At 49.3% G+C, this 17,112-nt stretch overlaps 1 protein-coding gene across 1 annotated transcript; it reads right to left on the minus strand.

The window, feature by feature from the left end:
- Positions 1-242: 242 nt before the first annotated feature.
- On the minus strand, positions 243-10,398 carry Klk13 (kallikrein related peptidase 13). The gene is made up of 5 exons (XM_050121470.1): positions 10,343-10,398; positions 4,638-4,827; positions 4,269-4,537; positions 1,959-2,095; positions 243-1,624 (listed from the first exon to the last, which is right to left on the minus strand). Exons 1-5 carry the CDS (start codon positions 10,392-10,394, stop codon positions 1,442-1,444), a joined length of 831 nt encoding a protein of 276 aa, XP_049977427.1. The 5' UTR covers positions 10,395-10,398; the 3' UTR covers positions 243-1,441.
- Between the last annotated feature and the right edge of the window lie 6,714 nt (positions 10,399-17,112).

Raw genomic sequence — 17,112 nt, forward strand, 5'->3', positions numbered from 1 at the left:
TTCCTGCCTCAGTCTTTCAAGTGCTAGCAAAACAGATGTATGCCACCACATTCAAGAGCACTTCCCGTTCTAGAAAATGCTTGCTCTCTCTTGTGGCTCAGAATCTACCCTCATGAGAAGGCTCGCAAGGTAAATGATGAACCCATTGTAAAGGCAAGAGAGTAGAGAGCTGGGTGTGGGTGGCACACACCTGTCATACTCACACTCTGCAGGGTGAGGCAGGAGGATGGTCAGGAGGATTCCAGGCCAGCTCAGGCTGCCAAGCAAGACCATGTCTCATGTAGAACAAAACAAAACAAAAAAAAGGAAGCAAAGAAATTTCAGGTTTTATGACTTATTCAAAAGCAGGGATTAGCATTAAGCAGATGCAGGGTCATAGGCAAAGATATGAAAACAAGGACTGTTGAGTAAGGACGCTCATGGGCGAGATGAAAGGAGACTGGTGGGGGTGATAAGACCTAGAAAGGAGGCCCTTCGGCTCCTGTAACTGCAGGGACCAGAGAACTGTTGACCTGCGGTGGCAGTGACTCAGAGAGGGGCAGAGTTGAGAGGGGCTGGGTCTTGCAGAATGTGGGATGTAGCTTGTGTCGGGATGTCGAAGCAGGAATAGAATGTGGATGTAGCTTGTGTCGGGATATCAGAGCAGGAATAGAATGTGGGATGTAGTTTGCGTGGGGATGTCAGAGCAGGAATAGAATGTGGATGTAGTTTGCGTCGGGATATCAGAGCAGGAATAGAATGTGTATGTAGCTTGTGTCGGGATGTCAGAGCAGGAATAGAATGTGGATGTAGTTTGCGTCGGGATATCAGAGCAGGAATAGAATGTGGGATGTAGTTTGCGTGGGGATGTCAGAGCAGGAATAGACTGTGGGATGTAGCTTGTGTCAGGATGTCAGAGCAGGAACAGAATGTGGAATGTAGTTTGCGTGGGGATGTCAGAGCAGGAATGAGTTATGAAGAGGGTCTAGAGTAGCTGTGATGAGTCATCTTGAAGAGTATAGGATGTGGTCAGGGCAGAGGATTCTGGACAAGAGAGACTTTCAGAATGCAAGGAATCTAGAACCTTCTCGAATATAAAACATACAGTGTTGTCAGGGGGTAAATATTTTGAGGGTTCCAAGAAGCTGTCAGGGAAGGTCTATCTACGAACGCTACTGAGATGAGTTCATGAGGGGCCTGAAGAGGATAAACAGAGTTGGGATGTGCAGGCATCAACTTCAGTTTATGGTAGCCGTGATGATGTAGCTGTGGACTTGGCTGGCATTTGGGTTGGGGTACTCTAGCTATTGAAGCATTTCAAGGCTAGTAGAGGGGGTGTGGCTGGCAGCGAATGTGAGTGCATGGTTCCGAAGGGACACTTAGGGCACAGGGGACAGAGAAGGGAGGAGCACACAGTGAGATAGGCACAGTAGGGGAGGGAGGCAGGCAAATTAACCCAGTTTTATTGTCTGCCCCTTGTCTGTTTCTGCTTTGGAGTGTTTCTGATTGTCTCCCAGATCCAACGCAGATATTTTGAGACTCGTGTGTAGACACCAGGTCGGTTGGGCTGCCCACATGGAAAATCTCCCCATGAGATGATGCCATAGAGTTTGCCGTTGCAAACCAGTGGGCCCCCTGAATCACCCTGGGTGGGGGAAGAGAAAGAAGGGCTCTTGATACATCTGAATAGAAGGTAGAGATAGAGGACATGTGGGGAGAAGAGTGAAAGGTGGAGAGAGACAGATGTGAAAAGTCAGGGAGATGGAGAATTAGGAAGATGGAGAATCATCAAGGTGGAGAATCAGAGGGATGGAGAGTCAGAGGGATGGAGATCATAGAGCAGGAGAATCAGAGGAATGGAGATCAGAGGGATGGAGAACCGGGGAGATGGAGAATCGGGGAGATGGAGAATCAGAGGGATGGAATGTCAGGGAGATGGAAGGATGGACTGCATGCTTCCAACATTCTCCGCATCTCACCTCACAAGAGTCCTTCCCGCCTTCTTTGGTACCAGCACAAAGCATGTTGGCCGTGATCTTTCCGGGATACACCTGTCGGCACTCCTCGTCTGAGCGCAGCTCAATGTTGGCACACTGCAGGGTTTTAGGGTAATTCACTGGGGAGGAGAGAGACCATCTGAGGAGGCTTGTCCTGGATGTTAAAGAGTCAGAGTGGGCAGGAAATTGAGATGGGATAAGTAAGATGAAGGGAAGGATGAGGCAGGAAGTAGTAAAGAGACAAAAATATAGACAAAAATGGGGGAAAATGAGGATAAAAGGAGGGGAGGATTGGATGGCTGGGGCAGGGTGACAGGGATGGGGAGAGATAGCAGGCCTGAAGGGAGGGCACCGGGGAGGTATCCCAGTACTTTCCATGCAAACATGAGTTTAGATCCTTAGAACTTATGTAAATGTTGGGAGTGGGCATGATGGCCTGCTTGTAATTTCAGCTTTAGGAGAGTCAGGGGATCCCCCAAAGCAAATTGGTTAGCAAGGCCAGTCATGATGGTAGGCTTGGGGTTTGACGGAGAGACCCCGCCTCAATGAATACAGTGGAAGAATGATCAAGGATGGTTCCCAGCATCAACCTCGAGACTCCACATGCACTCACACACATGTGTGCCCCCACACAAGCAAATGCACATACACACATGCACACCACATGCATGTGAAAATGGAAAAGGGGGAAAAAGAACCCAAGGTGGGTAGGAAGCAAGGAGTGGTGGGAAGTGAGAAACCAGGTGCTGGGGGAGGGATTCTGAGCGGGAGAGAGAGGCAGAAAAGAGAAGGGAGAGAGCCAAGGATTGCTGTGGAGACGCCTGCTGACATGTTATGCTGTATGTTTGTCACGTGTATAAAAATACCTAAAGATACACTTTTTATAGTTCACCCACCTCCATGAGATATACTTATCTAATGTATTATAAATTACAAATATATATTTCTTAATGTATATAATAAAGTATGAGATATTACAGAGCAAACACTATCACCTAACATTTAATTTTCAGGGCTCGGGACTGATGCAAGACACACTCTCTACAGCTACGCCACACTCCAGCCCTTTTAATTTAATTTTATCTTTTAAAAAATGTTGTGTGCCTGTGTGTGTATGCTAAAATAGGCGTGAGGAGTCAGGGAACAACTTTTGGGAGTCAGTCCTCTCCTTCTACCATGTGGGGGTTGAATTCAGGTGGTGGCAAGCACCCTTACTCACTGAGTCCTCTGGCCAGCCCTGTTTTACTTTTTTAAAAAGAATTTTTGAGGCAGAACTCTCTGTGTAGCCCAGGCTGACTTCTCTGTAGCTTAGGCTGACCCTGAACTTGTGTCCTCCCGACACAGCTCCCTAAGTGACTGGCATCACAGGTCGGTGTCACCAGGCCCAGATTTTATATAATTATTTTTTGAGTCTGGAGAGATGGCTCCGAGATTAAGAGCACTTGCTGCTCTTCCAGGGGACCAGAGTTTGATTCTCAGCTCCCAAGTCAGGCAGCTCTAGAGGAACCCTGTGCCCTCTTCTGGCCTTTGTGGGCACTGCGCTCATATGCACAAACCCACACAGACATACTCACAGAATTAAAAATGAAATAAATTGTGTGTGTGTGTGTGTGTGTGTATATATATATATATATATGTGTGTGTGTGTGTGTGTGTGTGTCGGGAGGACACAAGTTCAGGGTCAGCCTAAGCTACAGAGAAGTCAGCCTGGGCTACACAGAGAGTTCTGCCTCAAAAATTCTTTTTAAAAAAGTAAAACAGGGCTGGCCAGAGGACTCAGTGAGTAAGGGTGCTTGCCACCACCTGAATTCAACCCCCACATGGTAGAAGGAGAGGACTGACTCCCAGTACTTGGGAGGCAGATCCAGGTGAATCTCTTTGAGTTCTAGGCCTGTCAGGGTTACATAGTAAGACTTTGTCTTAAAAACCAAACACACACACGCACTATATATATATGCATATTCATACATTTGTAATATTAATATTAAGGAGATACATGCCTTCATTTATATAGACTTATTTTTATAAAGGGACTGGAAAAGTGGTTCATTGGGTAAAAGTGCACGCAGTCAAACCTGAGGACCTGAATATGATCCCAGAGCCCAATTATGGGAATCCCACAGTTTGTTCTCTGATGTCCCTTTGATGGCTTTGGTATAAGAGCCTTACCTCCAGCACACACCCCAAAGCAATACAAATATAATAAAAGGAATCCTCCGACTCCCCCTGCTTATTGCTGCCTCAGTTTCCCCCGCCATCTGCGAGAACTCCAGCAGCCATGCAGGCACTTACCCTGGGGACTGGTGGTGGTACCCCAGCCAGAAACGCGACAGCAGGTGCCAGTGGGCAGGCAGTCGTCCGGGGAGAGTGGCAGAGCACGGATGTGGCTGCTGAGCTGGACTGGAGACTTCAGCTCCAGAAGCATGATATCATGGTCATGGTTCAAGTGGGTGGGGCTGACCTGGTATTCAGGATGGGGGATAGAGCGGACCACCTCCATTGCCTGCTCGCCGTTCTCCACACGCCCCAGGGCATGCTTGCCTAGGTGAACTGTGTACCCACTGTGGGTGCAGGAAGTGGTGGGAAAGAGACACATGAGCCCATCTCTGTCCCCACCCCAGTCCCAGCCTCTTCCCATCCTGCACTCAAGGCCCCACATACTCTTTTCTGCAGTGAGCTGCTGTGAGTATCCATTTGGGGTGAACCAGAACACCTCCACAGAGAAGCCGTCCATGGATCAGTAGAGCTGCCTGCCACGGCTGAGAGTGGGGGAGGCAGGTGTAGCCACCAGGGAGAAAACCATTGGTTCCATTGGTACCATTGAGAATCTTGGGGTAGTCCCGGGAGATTCCTGTCAAAGACAAAAAACTTAGAGAATAGGGCAAAGGAAGAAGAAAGGGCCAGTGCTGTGGTTCTGGACTTGGGGAAAGGGTCAGATTATTGTTTTGGGTCATCAAGAACTGAGGATTCACTTGCTATCCTCTAAGTTGCCTTATTCCATAAGGGGATAAGTCAGGCAGAAGTTTCAGCTGTGCTGGAGAAGAGCTGCGCTGTCTAACGGCATGGAGAGGGCACTAGGGAACAAGAAGGTGGCCAAGAAGTAGGCAGAGGTCCACTTTCTCTACATCTACATTTTCTTAAGAAGAAAGAATTGACTTATGTATCTCCCTAGGCATCATCTATCCACTTGTTCATTAGTTCATTCACCCATCAATCCATCTACCTATTTACCTATCCATCCATTCACTCACCCATTCTTCCAACTATCAAACCATCCATCAATCAATCCACCCAGCCATTCATACATCTACCTTCCCATATATCCACTAATCTACCTACCCAACCATCTACATATCCATCAACATGCCCATCCACTCATCCATTCATTTGTCAGTCCACCTACCATCAATCAATCCATCCATCTATCCATCTTCTACTCATCTACCCTTCCATCCATTTACACATCTACCCACCCATACACACACACATACACACATACATACATACATACATACATACATACATACATACATCATCATCTATCCTCCCATCCACCTACCCCACTAATCTACCTACCCACAACCCCATTGATTTACATGTCCACTCACCTACTCATCCATTTATATATCCATTTATCCAATTACACACCCATTTCTATGTGTCCATCCATATATCCACACTTATATACATCTATACATCCATCTACCCTACCCCTCTATCCATCCATTCAACAACCAACCTGCTCATCTATTCATCCTCCCAACAACCAGTCCATTCATCCACCTATCCATGCTTCAATCCATACCTTACCCGTGTATCCATTAATCCACTACTAATCCATCCATCCATCCTTTTAACAACACATTTACTGGATGCTTTTCCAGTTCTACAGACCACCTACAAGTAGTCATGCCAAAATTATCATCACCAACCCCAATCTTTGTAGCTGGAAGCTCAAATGCTATCAACACAAATACCTAATACACATCTTAAGGTTTGTGTCTGGAAACTGATCTTTCTCACCCAAACTGTTCCTTCCAGTCCTTCTCATCTTGATGCTCAGCCCAAACCTGGGCATCAACCCTCGCTTCCCTTAATCCCTTCATTATTCACAACAGTCCTGTTTATCTCCTAAATATCCAGTTTAAAATGTTTAATATTTGTTTATTTTATGGGTGTGAATGCTTTGCCTGCATGCAGGTATTCACCATGTGCATGCCTAGTGCTCAAGGTGTTAGAAGAGGATGTCAGATTCCCTGGAAACGGAGTGACAGATGGTTGTGAGTTACCATGTGGGTTCGGGAACCAAACCCGATCCTCTGCAAGAGCAGCCATCTCTCCAGCTCCCTGATATCCAGTTTTTATCAATGCCCTGACACCATCTTGGGGTGGGGAACAGCAGGTTGTCTGTAATCTGAGAGCTGGAGGAGCAAAGACAGGAGGATCTCTGGAGTTTACAGGTAGCTGGTCCAGCTGAACCGGAGAGCTCTAGATTCAGTTGGAGAGATTGTCTCAGAAAATAAGGTAGAGAATGATGTTGACCTCTGGCCTACACACACACACACACACACACACACACACACACACACTGTGTCACTTGGAAGCCTGTTTGTCTGAATCCCCACCTCTCTCCTCTTGGGATACTCAGCTCTGGCCTCATACACCTGTTCTCCCAACACACAGGAGCCTCTCTCTGTACCTGTTGTTTCCTCCTTCTGAGTACTTCTTCCTTACGTCAATCACAGACCCACATGTTTCATTATGTCAATCACAGCCACATGTAGGTCTTGAAGTCAATTAAAATAAAACCCAAATCTCAGTTCCTTGGGGATGCCAGACACATTTCAGATATTCATTTATCCACATGATCAGACATAGTATGTGGTTCAGACAGAATATGTTTGGGCTGGTCGATGGAGCACACAGAGGCACATGACAGAGTCCAACTTCCCTGTGATATCTAAGTCTGTATATTAGTTCTTTAGCAAAGCCTTCTGGGGCCTCCAGTCTAAGGGTTCCCCTCCTGGACCTCAGGCATGTCATGTTTCTCTAAGGATGCTCATCACAGCTATAGCTGTCCATCTCTTCAGGCTTGTTGGTGATTCCATCTCCATCTTGTCTATTCACACACACACTTTCCTCTTTCTATTCTTACTCTTTTTCTCTATCTCTCGGTATCTCTGTCTGTCTCTCTCTCCACCTCCTTCCCTTTCTCTCTTTTCTCCTATCGTTTTTTCCTCTCTCTCCCTTTATCCTTACAGACAACTTCACAGAGAGCTGACATCTGAATCACTCTGTTAATAGTCTTAGTCCTCAGATCTAGTGTATGTGACAACAATGGAGGCACAGCTATGGTCAGCAGGTCACATCTAGATTCCAGTGCCCTGCTTTCTTACTCTGCAGAATCCTGCAAATGACCAGCCTCAGCTTCCGTCCCTCTCGGGTGAGAAGAACACAGTCATTCCTTTGTACCTGTGGCGAACTGGTTCTAGGGCCCTACAGACATTACAACCCAGGAATGTTCAAATCCTTCACACAAAGCATCATGATGTTCACATATAAACTCTGCTCATCATTCCATCCCATTAAATCACTCCTGATGATTTATAATAGCCAATAAAAGCTAAACACTGTGTAAACAATGACCACACCTTATTTCCCATAGTGGGAAAGCTGGAATGAGCTCAGTACTGAAAAAGAATAGGCTTTTTTTTCTTCCTATTTTTTGCTGCATTGTTGGTTGCATCCTCAGATAGGGAAGCTGTGGATACAGATAACTGGCGGTGGGAGTCATCACACATCAGGAAGCTGTGGGAGCCATCGAACCTCCAGCCGAACATCTTGCTGCAAGGAGTCCCCTTGTCCCATAGCCCACTGCCCCACCCGCCTATGCTGGGAGTTAAGAGTTAAGGGCAGGAATACAGGGTCACTTTAGGTGGGACCAAAAATGAGACGAGGGTGACATTAAGAGGTAGAGACAGGGGGATAAGAAGTTCAAGTCATCCTTGGCTACACAGCCTGGGTTGAGACCCCGTCTCAAAAATGAGAAGGTGGAGAAATAAACGGCACACTCAGAAGCTGAGTTATGGCCCCATTTTCTTTCGACTCTGAATGTGTCCACGTAGAAGACTCATGGGGGGCTGGTCAGAAAGAAACCCTCACTCTCATCTCTTCCCTCTTAGCACCAAGAGGGAGCAAAGCCTCGTTCAGCACCTCAATTTTGGAGGGCCCACCATCTTTAGCAGCTATTTTTACAGGAGACAAAAAGGGCCAATTAAGCCATGCTTGGTGGCGCAGGCCTGTTAGCTCTTATCCCCGGGAGACTAACAGGGAGTCTGCAAATTTAAAGGCCTGCCCAGAGTACAGAAGTTCAAGCTGGCCTGAGGAACTTAGTGAGACTCTATCTCAAAATAAGAAGTAAAAAGAAGGCTGGAAATGTAGGTCAGCGGCACAGACTTCCTGAGTTCTCATGGGGCCCTATGATTGGTAAATATAAGCAGACTATAGTGCACTAAGGCTCTAACCTTCTGCAGCTCTCAGGATTGGTCCTAAGGCCTCAAATACGCCAGAAAAGCACTCTACCCTACCTAAGCTGTATCTCCAGCCAATAAACTTTACTTCTCAATGTGTGCACAGGTGCGAACACACCACACACACACACGCACACACACACACACACACACACACACACACACACAATCAATAAAACAGATAAAGTAAATGGAAAAAAACAGGAAAATGAAGCAAAGCATCTGCATTTTAGGTCAGAAGTGATGCCGACAGTCCAATGGACTTCCAGAGCAGGGCATGGTGGACCGGGTAGATAGCCTGGATTAGTGTCCTGGCTCAGGTGTGGCAGTGTCTTTGGGGCAGGATTCTTCTGTCCCTGAGTCCTGGGAGTAATTGCAGCGCACATACCTCACTGGGCTCCGGAGGGTTCCACAAGATGCAGCATGTGGGGCTCCTGGCCCAGGGCGAGACACCAGGAGGGGCAAGGGTGTGAATCCTGGGTGTGACACCAAAGCCGAGCAGCCACCCCACCTCCAGGGGAAGGCTGGTGCAGGGTGCTAGGTACTGTGACCCTCCTCCCTTAAGTCAGAACAAAGCCCAGGGGAGGGGGCTCTGGAAGCCCCCGTTACATATCTAGGCTCCTGATAGTGGCTCACCTCAGAGTGGCAATTAATTATTAACTAATTATTTGAATAATTGTTTTGATAATGTCTGCACAGCTCCCCCAGATATGCTGTGGATGCCACAGGCAGCATGCATGCCATGCCTGGTGCTGGTTCCTGGTAGAATGAATGATTGAGTGAATGAATGATACATGCATACACAGGGTTTCTAGAGAGTGTGTTTGCGAAGGCAGAGAAAGGGGCTAGGTTTGGAGCTCAGTTGGTGTGTGCCTAGTACACACACAGCCCTGAGTTCCATTCCTGACACCCCATAAACAAAGCCTGGTGGCACACACTTGTCATCCCTAATGCTGGGAAGCTATAGGCAGGAGGATTAGGAGTTCAAGGCCATCCTCAGCTACATAGTGCATTTGAGACCAGCCTGGTCTGTAGGAGACAGAGACACTGTCTCAAAAAGCAAAATACAAAGCCACTAAAATGCAAAATAAGGAGCTGGGGAGATGGCCCAGTGGTTAAGAACACTGTCTTCTCTTCCAGAGGACCTGGGTTCAAGTCCCAGCACCCACATGACAGCTCACAACCTCCGTCACTCCAGGGTATCCAGCACCCTCCTAGTACAGACATGAATTAAAAAAAAATAATAAAATTTCACTATTTTCAGAGCCCTTTTTAAAATCACACCAGGAACACCCCTCCTTTTCTTAGCCCTAGCAATTGATGTTGCAGAAGAAAACAATCGTTGGCTCAAGTTTTGCTCAAAGTAGCATTGTTAACATTTGAACCCGTGGCCTGCTGAGCTTCCTGCTCTTCAGTCTGTCTTGAAAATGTGTGGTGGTGTTGGAGGTGGAGGTAGAGGTGGAGGAGACGAAGATGAAGGTGGAGGTGGTGGTGGTAGAGGTGAAGGTGGCAGAGGTGGAGGTAGAGGAGGTGGTGGTGGAGGAGGAGGCAATGGTGGTGGTGGGGGTAGTGCAAAAAGTCGAGGGAGTCGGGAGACTTGGGAGCCTCTCTGAGATGGGGCATCTCTGGAGTCAGAGGTGTTGGTGGGCTGACCCTAGTTGGGAAATGAGGTCACACAGGGACTAGCAGGAAGCTCTCAGTGTGTCCTCCCTGCCCTTGAGTGGGCGGGGTGGGGGGCGGAGCCCGCAAGTCCCCTCTTCCCAGTGGCTTGACCCTTCCTACCATTGGCATGAATGACCTCCCTGTCTCCATCCACCCTTGTGCCTGAGTACTCACCTCCGGACAAGGCCACGGTCAGGCAAACGAAGGCAGCCACTAGGGGCCACATGATAGCTCCGGGACTGGGGTGGGCAGGGTGGGCGGGGCCTGGGTCGAGAGGCTGAAGTGGGTATTGCAAAGCCGGAGACTGAAATTCTCTGCGCTTTGCAATTTTGAACTTTACGGCTCTATTCTTTCTGAAATCCCTGGCCCTCGAATCTTGCCCTTCTGTAATTCCACCCTCAGTGTGTGGGGGACACCCCTTGAGCTGGTGGAGGGACAGCCTGCACTCCTCTGAGCTCCAGCGCCTGCCATCACTTCCTAACCTGCACTCTAAGAGCTGGGTCCAGACAGCATTGCCTCGCTCATCACTCCTTTCCCCCTCTCTGACCCCATTCTCCCCTCTCTGGGCCTGTCCCGGACCCTGGGTCTCCTCCCTGGCGTCTAGTCTTTCTGCATGCTTAGACTCCCTGCATCTCTGCAGGTTTCTGTCTCCACCTGCGCCTCACGCTGACTCAGCTGCCCTGTATCCCACTTTCCGTCCCTCCTCTTTTCTCCTCTTGTCCCCCTGCAATGCCCCTTCCCCAGGCCTCTGCCCCTCTCCCTCCCAGAGACCCTACCTGAGGAGGGGCCCAGGTGGCCAACTTCAAGAGCCAGCTGTCTAGAAACTTCAGCTCCAACCCATGGCTTTTAACCCCTGAGCTCCCTCCCCCAGCGCGCGCACCATTTCCCGGTGCTGGCTCCCCCTCTCCACCCCCAATGGCTCAGCTTGCTGTTGACAGGCACCCCCCAGCCTGGGCTCGGCCCTCGGCTTGGAGGCGGAGCTTTTGGAACAAGCTGGGACCCAGATCTGTCCCCGCCCAAGCCTGAGTTGAACCCACTGTGAACCTTCTTATGGCAGGACCACAGAAAAGGGGAAAGCCCACTTTCCTTCTCAAACTCCTCCCCTCCCTACCCCTCGTCATGCAGCACCTCCCTGCTTTCCTCACCTCCGCGTGCACCTTTCAGTCCGCCTCAGGTCCCAGACCGGCATCTCCCAGCTCTCTTGAAATCCCACCTTTACCATAGGGATCACCCCCAGCCTGTCCCTGAAGGCCAGTCCCTTCACCAGCGGCAACCCAAGCTTGTCTCTTAACAACAACGCTAGCACAGTCAGTGGGAGTCTCACCTCCAGCCTTCTTCCTTCCGAAATTCAAGGTGATGACCACATATGTTCATCACCCTCTTCCCAAGACACACACCGTATAGATGCCCGGCTAACAGAGTATCTAGTGCCCTGAGCCTGTGCGGGGCAGAGGCTGAGCCTGGGAAAGTGCTGGAACTAGGCTGCCTTTGAGAAGCAATTGATGAGGTGAGGGAGTGCATGGCAGGGTGGGTGGAGAGGAACAGGGCTGGCGCGGGGGGGGGGGGCAAGCTGGGACGAGATAGGGAGGAGGAAGAGGAAGGAGGAAGGGATGGTGTTTAAGGAATGAGTAGGTGGCTTCTGGAACTTTGGCAGGGTGGGGCCCCATGAGTTAATCCCAAAAGGTGGATGGGGCAGGATTAGGGATTAAGAAGGACAGGGGTGGGGTCAGAATTTGAAAACAAGCCAAGGATGGGGATCCAGTGAAGTTTGGAAAGAGGGAGCTAGAAGAGGTGACTTCATTAAGATATAGGCTGGTCGGGCGAAGGTTCACAGGGCGGAAGGTGGGCTGTGGCGGGGCGCAGGATTTGGGAATGATGTAGTCCAAACCAAGGGAGTTCAGACTGCACCGAAGGTTTGGTTCCTTTTAAAAATAAAGTGTTGCAGCCTCCCCACCCACTGCAGTTCAGTTGGTGAAGTGCTTGTCTGGCATGCATGACGCCTGGTACATCCGTCCCTGTGTAGGGGTACAAGCCTGTGGGCCAGCATTAGAGAGGCAGGGGCAGGAGGCCCAGGAGTTCAGGCTCATCCTCTGCCACAAGATGAGTTTAAGGTCGGTGTGCACTTTTAAAAAGAGAGGAAAAAGCCCACAGTACAGAGGCAGTAAGGAAAGCTAATGTGTACTAAAGCAACGCTTTGCCCAGCACGGTTGTCCCGAGGGTAGCTTTGCTCAGCACGTTTGTCCTGAGGGAAGCTTTGCCCAGCACGGTTGTCCTGAGGGAAGCTTCACTGGCAAATTTCATTTCTGTGGGTTTTGAGAAGAATGTTTGCATTGCTATCAGATACCTGCCATTTAAAGTTACAAAGTAGCACTGGGTATCACAGGGCCTCACTGCACAGTTCTGTCCTCCTCAACACCTGGAGAGGCTGAGGCAGGAGAATGGAAACTTCAAGGTCAGCCTGCTCTGCACAGTGAGTTCAAGGCCAGCCTGCACGACTTAGCCAGATAACGCAAAGAGCCTTGCTTAGAACCCCCCAGTGAGGGGCTGGGGTGTGGCTCGGTGGTAGAGCCCTTGCCTAGAATCCCCCAGTGAGGGGCTGAGGGCTTAGCTCAATGGTAGAGCTCCTGTCTAGCATGGGGAGGCTCCATGTTCAAGCCCTAGCACTGCTCAATGTGGTAAAAAAGCATTTCAAAGACAGTAACACAAATGCAGAGATGTTCTAAAATCGGATAATCTATCTAACTTGCCATTGAAGAATCTCTGTTATCTCAGAGTCCTTCACTAGGAAGAGAAGTTTGGTTTAATGCCGGAATGGAGGGGACCGTGTTTAGGGTTCTGGTGATTCTGATGAGCTCACAGGAAGTGCGATGTGCAATGGGGTTGGGAGGAAGGGCAGTGTGATACCAAGTTATGCTTGGGGGTAGGGTTGGGTTGCAATGGGAGGGGTACAGAGATAAGGGTGCTGATGGGGTGACGGTGTCGGAGGGCAGGATGGAGGATGGAAGGATGTTGAGACAGTTGGGATTGTGGGTGAGCACCAATGGTGGGAACTAGACACAGGCTGAGCATCTGTGTTGGGGTTGGTCTTGGTAGGGGGGCTGGGTCGTATCTGTGAGTTCCTGTTAAGGTGACTGAAAGGCCAGTGTCCCTCCCCACCCTGGACTTCCTCCACCTCCCCGGGCAGGGCTTGGAGTGGGTGCTGAGCCCATTCCTTTCCGGTAGAGTCGGGTTCAGGTGGGGTGGCAGGAGGGAGGATGCTAGGTGAAATGAGGTGACAACTTGTGTGGGAAGTCGGGGTACCTGTGCCCTCTTGTGGCCCAGGCTCAAGCTTCCAGTAAAGCTTTCTCACTTGGGAGGGGTTGGAGCCAGGAGTGGGGGTGGCTGGTGTTGGCATTTGTTGAGGGGTGATTGCCAGGTCAATGTTGATGTTCAAGGTTATGATTGGCCAGGACTCAGGTAGCCTACCTATGTTGAAGTGAGGTCATGGACCTACCAAGGGTTGGGTGCCTTCCACCCCCTCACTTCATTAATAAGGCAACAAGGAGTCCATGGCCGATATTCACCCTGGACCGAGTCCAGTGGACCTTCACACAGCTCCTCGTCTTCCCATGCGTTGGCAGCCTCGCTGGAGGAAAAAAAAACAAAAAAAAAAAACAAAAAAAAAAACAGAAGAGTCCATGTTCCTGGTGGCTCAGAATCTGACACCAGAACATAGATAGCCTGAGCTCAGGTGTGACAGTTGTTCTGTGCCTCAGTATCCCCATTTGTAACATGGCCCCCATCCACAGCACTTACCTCATAGAAAAGAGTTAAGTGACCTAATATCTAAAGGTGTTTTAAAGGATGCTTGGAGGGGACCATGGGTCTCAGTGAACATGTTAAAGAACCAAAGCTGGAGATGGAGGCAGCCCCAAGGTTTCCAGAGGAGGCCCCACCCTAGCTTGGCTTCAAAATAGGATTCTTTGTCAAGCATAAACTGGAAGTTCTGGTTGGAAGTGTTGGCTGGGACAAGAAAATCTGCCCCACACCCAGAGCCTGCTGTAAACACGAATTGACAGAGAGGCCACAGAAGAAAAAGACATGAAGGAGAATTGCTATTCCTAGTGGTTCCCAGCTTGGGTCTAAGTACAGGGGATGTACACAGACATGGGAATCTAAGGCAGGAGGGCAGGCAGAGGCATGGGGAGAAAGGCTGTGATACCAAAAGACAGCAGATTCTTGGGAGGCTGGATGTCCCACATGGGCCCTCGTTAGGAATGCTGAGTTTGATCCCCATCACCCACATTCTTTGCTACCAGATAGAGTTCAAAGGGACTGTCTGTACAACACCCCGCCTCTATCTCTCCGCCTCTGTGGCTAAGACAGACCCCTCAGGATCCTGTCCCTCCCTACAACTCAAGGGTGCTGTTCCAACTCCCTTTTGACAGAATCATCAATAATTTTTTCTTCTCCAGAAAATGTCTTATTAGCATAAAATGGCAGATTTTCTCCCATCTATCATTAAGACAATAGCAATGTGGGGGGCACACCACCTTCTTCTAACCTTGGCATCCCCTCCCACTGCTGGCCCATCTCTGCTCCCATTTGACTCAGTCCTATCTCTAAAATATTGGCTACACCCCTAGTGTGCAGTTCCTCTGAGCCCATTCCATGAGTCCATTCTCCCCGTACCCCCATTAAGGCCGCCACATTTTAGAATCTGAACATCTCTTCATGGATCATCTTGTGTTATCAATAGGGCTCACAGTTCATTACTCCCTGGTCCCCCGAGTTCCTTCCCTTGGCTCTCTAGAACATGCCCGGGGTCTCTTCATGGCTCTCTCACAGGAGGCTCCTTAGCCACATCTCACTGCCCGTAGCCTCTTCTCCTTTCTCTCTATGCTCATTCCCTCACTGACCTCATCCTGTCACGTGACTTTAAATATCATCTACAGGTTGACAACTTCTTGCAAATTTAACAACTCTGAACTCTTGTTCTGGGTCCTTCAAGTTTAATGTCTGCCTGTCCACTTTGCATGGCCGTGTTCTGCTCCTCTTGACCCGCTCTGTCAGTGGTCACACCATCCTTCTGTTCTCAGCCAGAACCTTAGTCTGGACTTTGAATTCCTTTTCTCACGTCATATGTCACTCTGCTATGACCCCTCCCAGCCCTACCTTCAGAACAGATCCAGAGTCTGACCAGTTCACACCGTCCTCCTTGCTCCCTTGACATCTTCCTGAACTCCCCTTTCAGCTGGGTTACTTCAGGCTCCCTGTGTGGTCTCTTTGCTTCCGCCTCTCTCTGAACTCTATATTTTAAATCTCTCTCTCTCCCTCTCTGTCTCTCTGTCTCTGTCTCTCTCTGTCTCTGTCTCTCTCTGTCTCTCTCTGTCTCTGTCTCTCTCTCCCTCTCTCTCTCTCTCTGTGCGTGTGTACACGTGTGAATATGTTTGTGTTTATAAGTAGAGGCAGAAATGGACCAGGGTGCTCCTGTGAGGGTCAGAGCACAATCTTGGTTTATGGTCACTGTTGTCCACCTTGTTTAAGACAAGAGCTCTTGATGTCGGCTGCTGTGTACACTGGGGTAGCTGGCTGAGCGTCTTCACCTCTCACCTCTCTGCAGGAGCAGTGGGGTTACAGATGAACACTATTGCACCCAGCTTTATGTGGATTCTGGGGATCTGAACTCAGGTCCGATGCTTGCATGACAAGCACTTCACCAAGCTGACAGCCCCATCCATAGCCTGTTTCAACACATACAGGTGTGGCTTAGTCGCATGAACCCAGATGAGCAGGACAGCGTTAGCAGGCAGAATAGACCAAGGACTTAGAGACTATCTCCCACGAAGGAACCATATTTTCCCTTGTGAGGTGCAGGATTTGAACAGCCCATATTGCACAACCATGCAGAGGGGCCTCTCTATTTTCCTTCCTCTCTGAGGTTTATTTGTTTTTATTTTATGTGTATGGGTGTTTTGCCTCCACACCATGAACATGCAGTGCCTGACGATGCCGTCAGATCCCAGGGACTGGAGGCATGGCTGGTTGTGAGCCGCCTTGTGGGAACTGAGAATCAAATCCATGTTGTCTAGAAGAGCAGCCAATGCTCTTGACCACCGGGTAGTATCTTCAGCCCCCCACTCCCCAGAGTGACCTCTTACAGAGTAAGTCAGAACAGGCCATTCCTGTTCTCAAAACCCTGGGACGTCACTGGGAATGAACGCTATCTTTACTTCTGGGAGGTAAAGGAGGGTTTAGATGACCTGCAGCCAATGCTCTTGATCAGATCGATGCTCTTTCCCCAGCTGCCTCTCGTGTCAGGCACATTTCATTTCAGGATATTTTTGTTCGCTTTCCTCGCTGCCTGGACCCCTCTTTTCTCAGCTGTGTCCACGGTTTCTTCACTCCTTATCTCCACGATGATGTCTTGGCTAGTGAAATCCGGGTTCCTCAGAACAGGACCAGTGAGTTACTCGAAGGACTGACTCATAAACTCAGAGAAGTGTTATACTCATGGTTTTTGTTGGTCACCATGAAGAGCTACAGTGAGGGCTGGTGAGGCTCAGAGAGCAGAGGTGCTTACTGTTAAATCTGAAAACCCGAATTTGATCCTGGCATCCACATGGTGGAAACAAAAAACCCATGTGCTGTGGCACCTGCCCAATGATACATGTGCACCCACATTCGTCCCCACCCACCCTCCCCTATACTCTCCACCTAAATAAAATTAAAGCTTTTAAAATGAAAAAAAAGGATACATATGAAAATCTTGAGCTGGGCATGGTGGTGTGCACTAGTAACCCCCGTACTCAGAGGTAAGAGGTTCAGAAGTTAAAAGCTGTCTTGAGACATAGTGAGTTCAAGGCCAGACTTGGCTACGGAAAATCCTGAATGCCCCCAGTCCCACAAGGAACAAAACAAAAGAAAAGCCAGTCTACAGAAACATGCTTTCCCGACCAACACCA

The sequence above is a fragment of the Alexandromys fortis genome, unplaced genomic scaffold (genome assembly GCF_014885135.2).
Source record: "Alexandromys fortis isolate MF-2015 unplaced genomic scaffold, M_Fortis_MF-2015_v1.1 scaffold_161, whole genome shotgun sequence".
Lineage (NCBI taxonomy): Eukaryota > Metazoa > Chordata > Mammalia > Rodentia > Cricetidae > Alexandromys > Alexandromys fortis.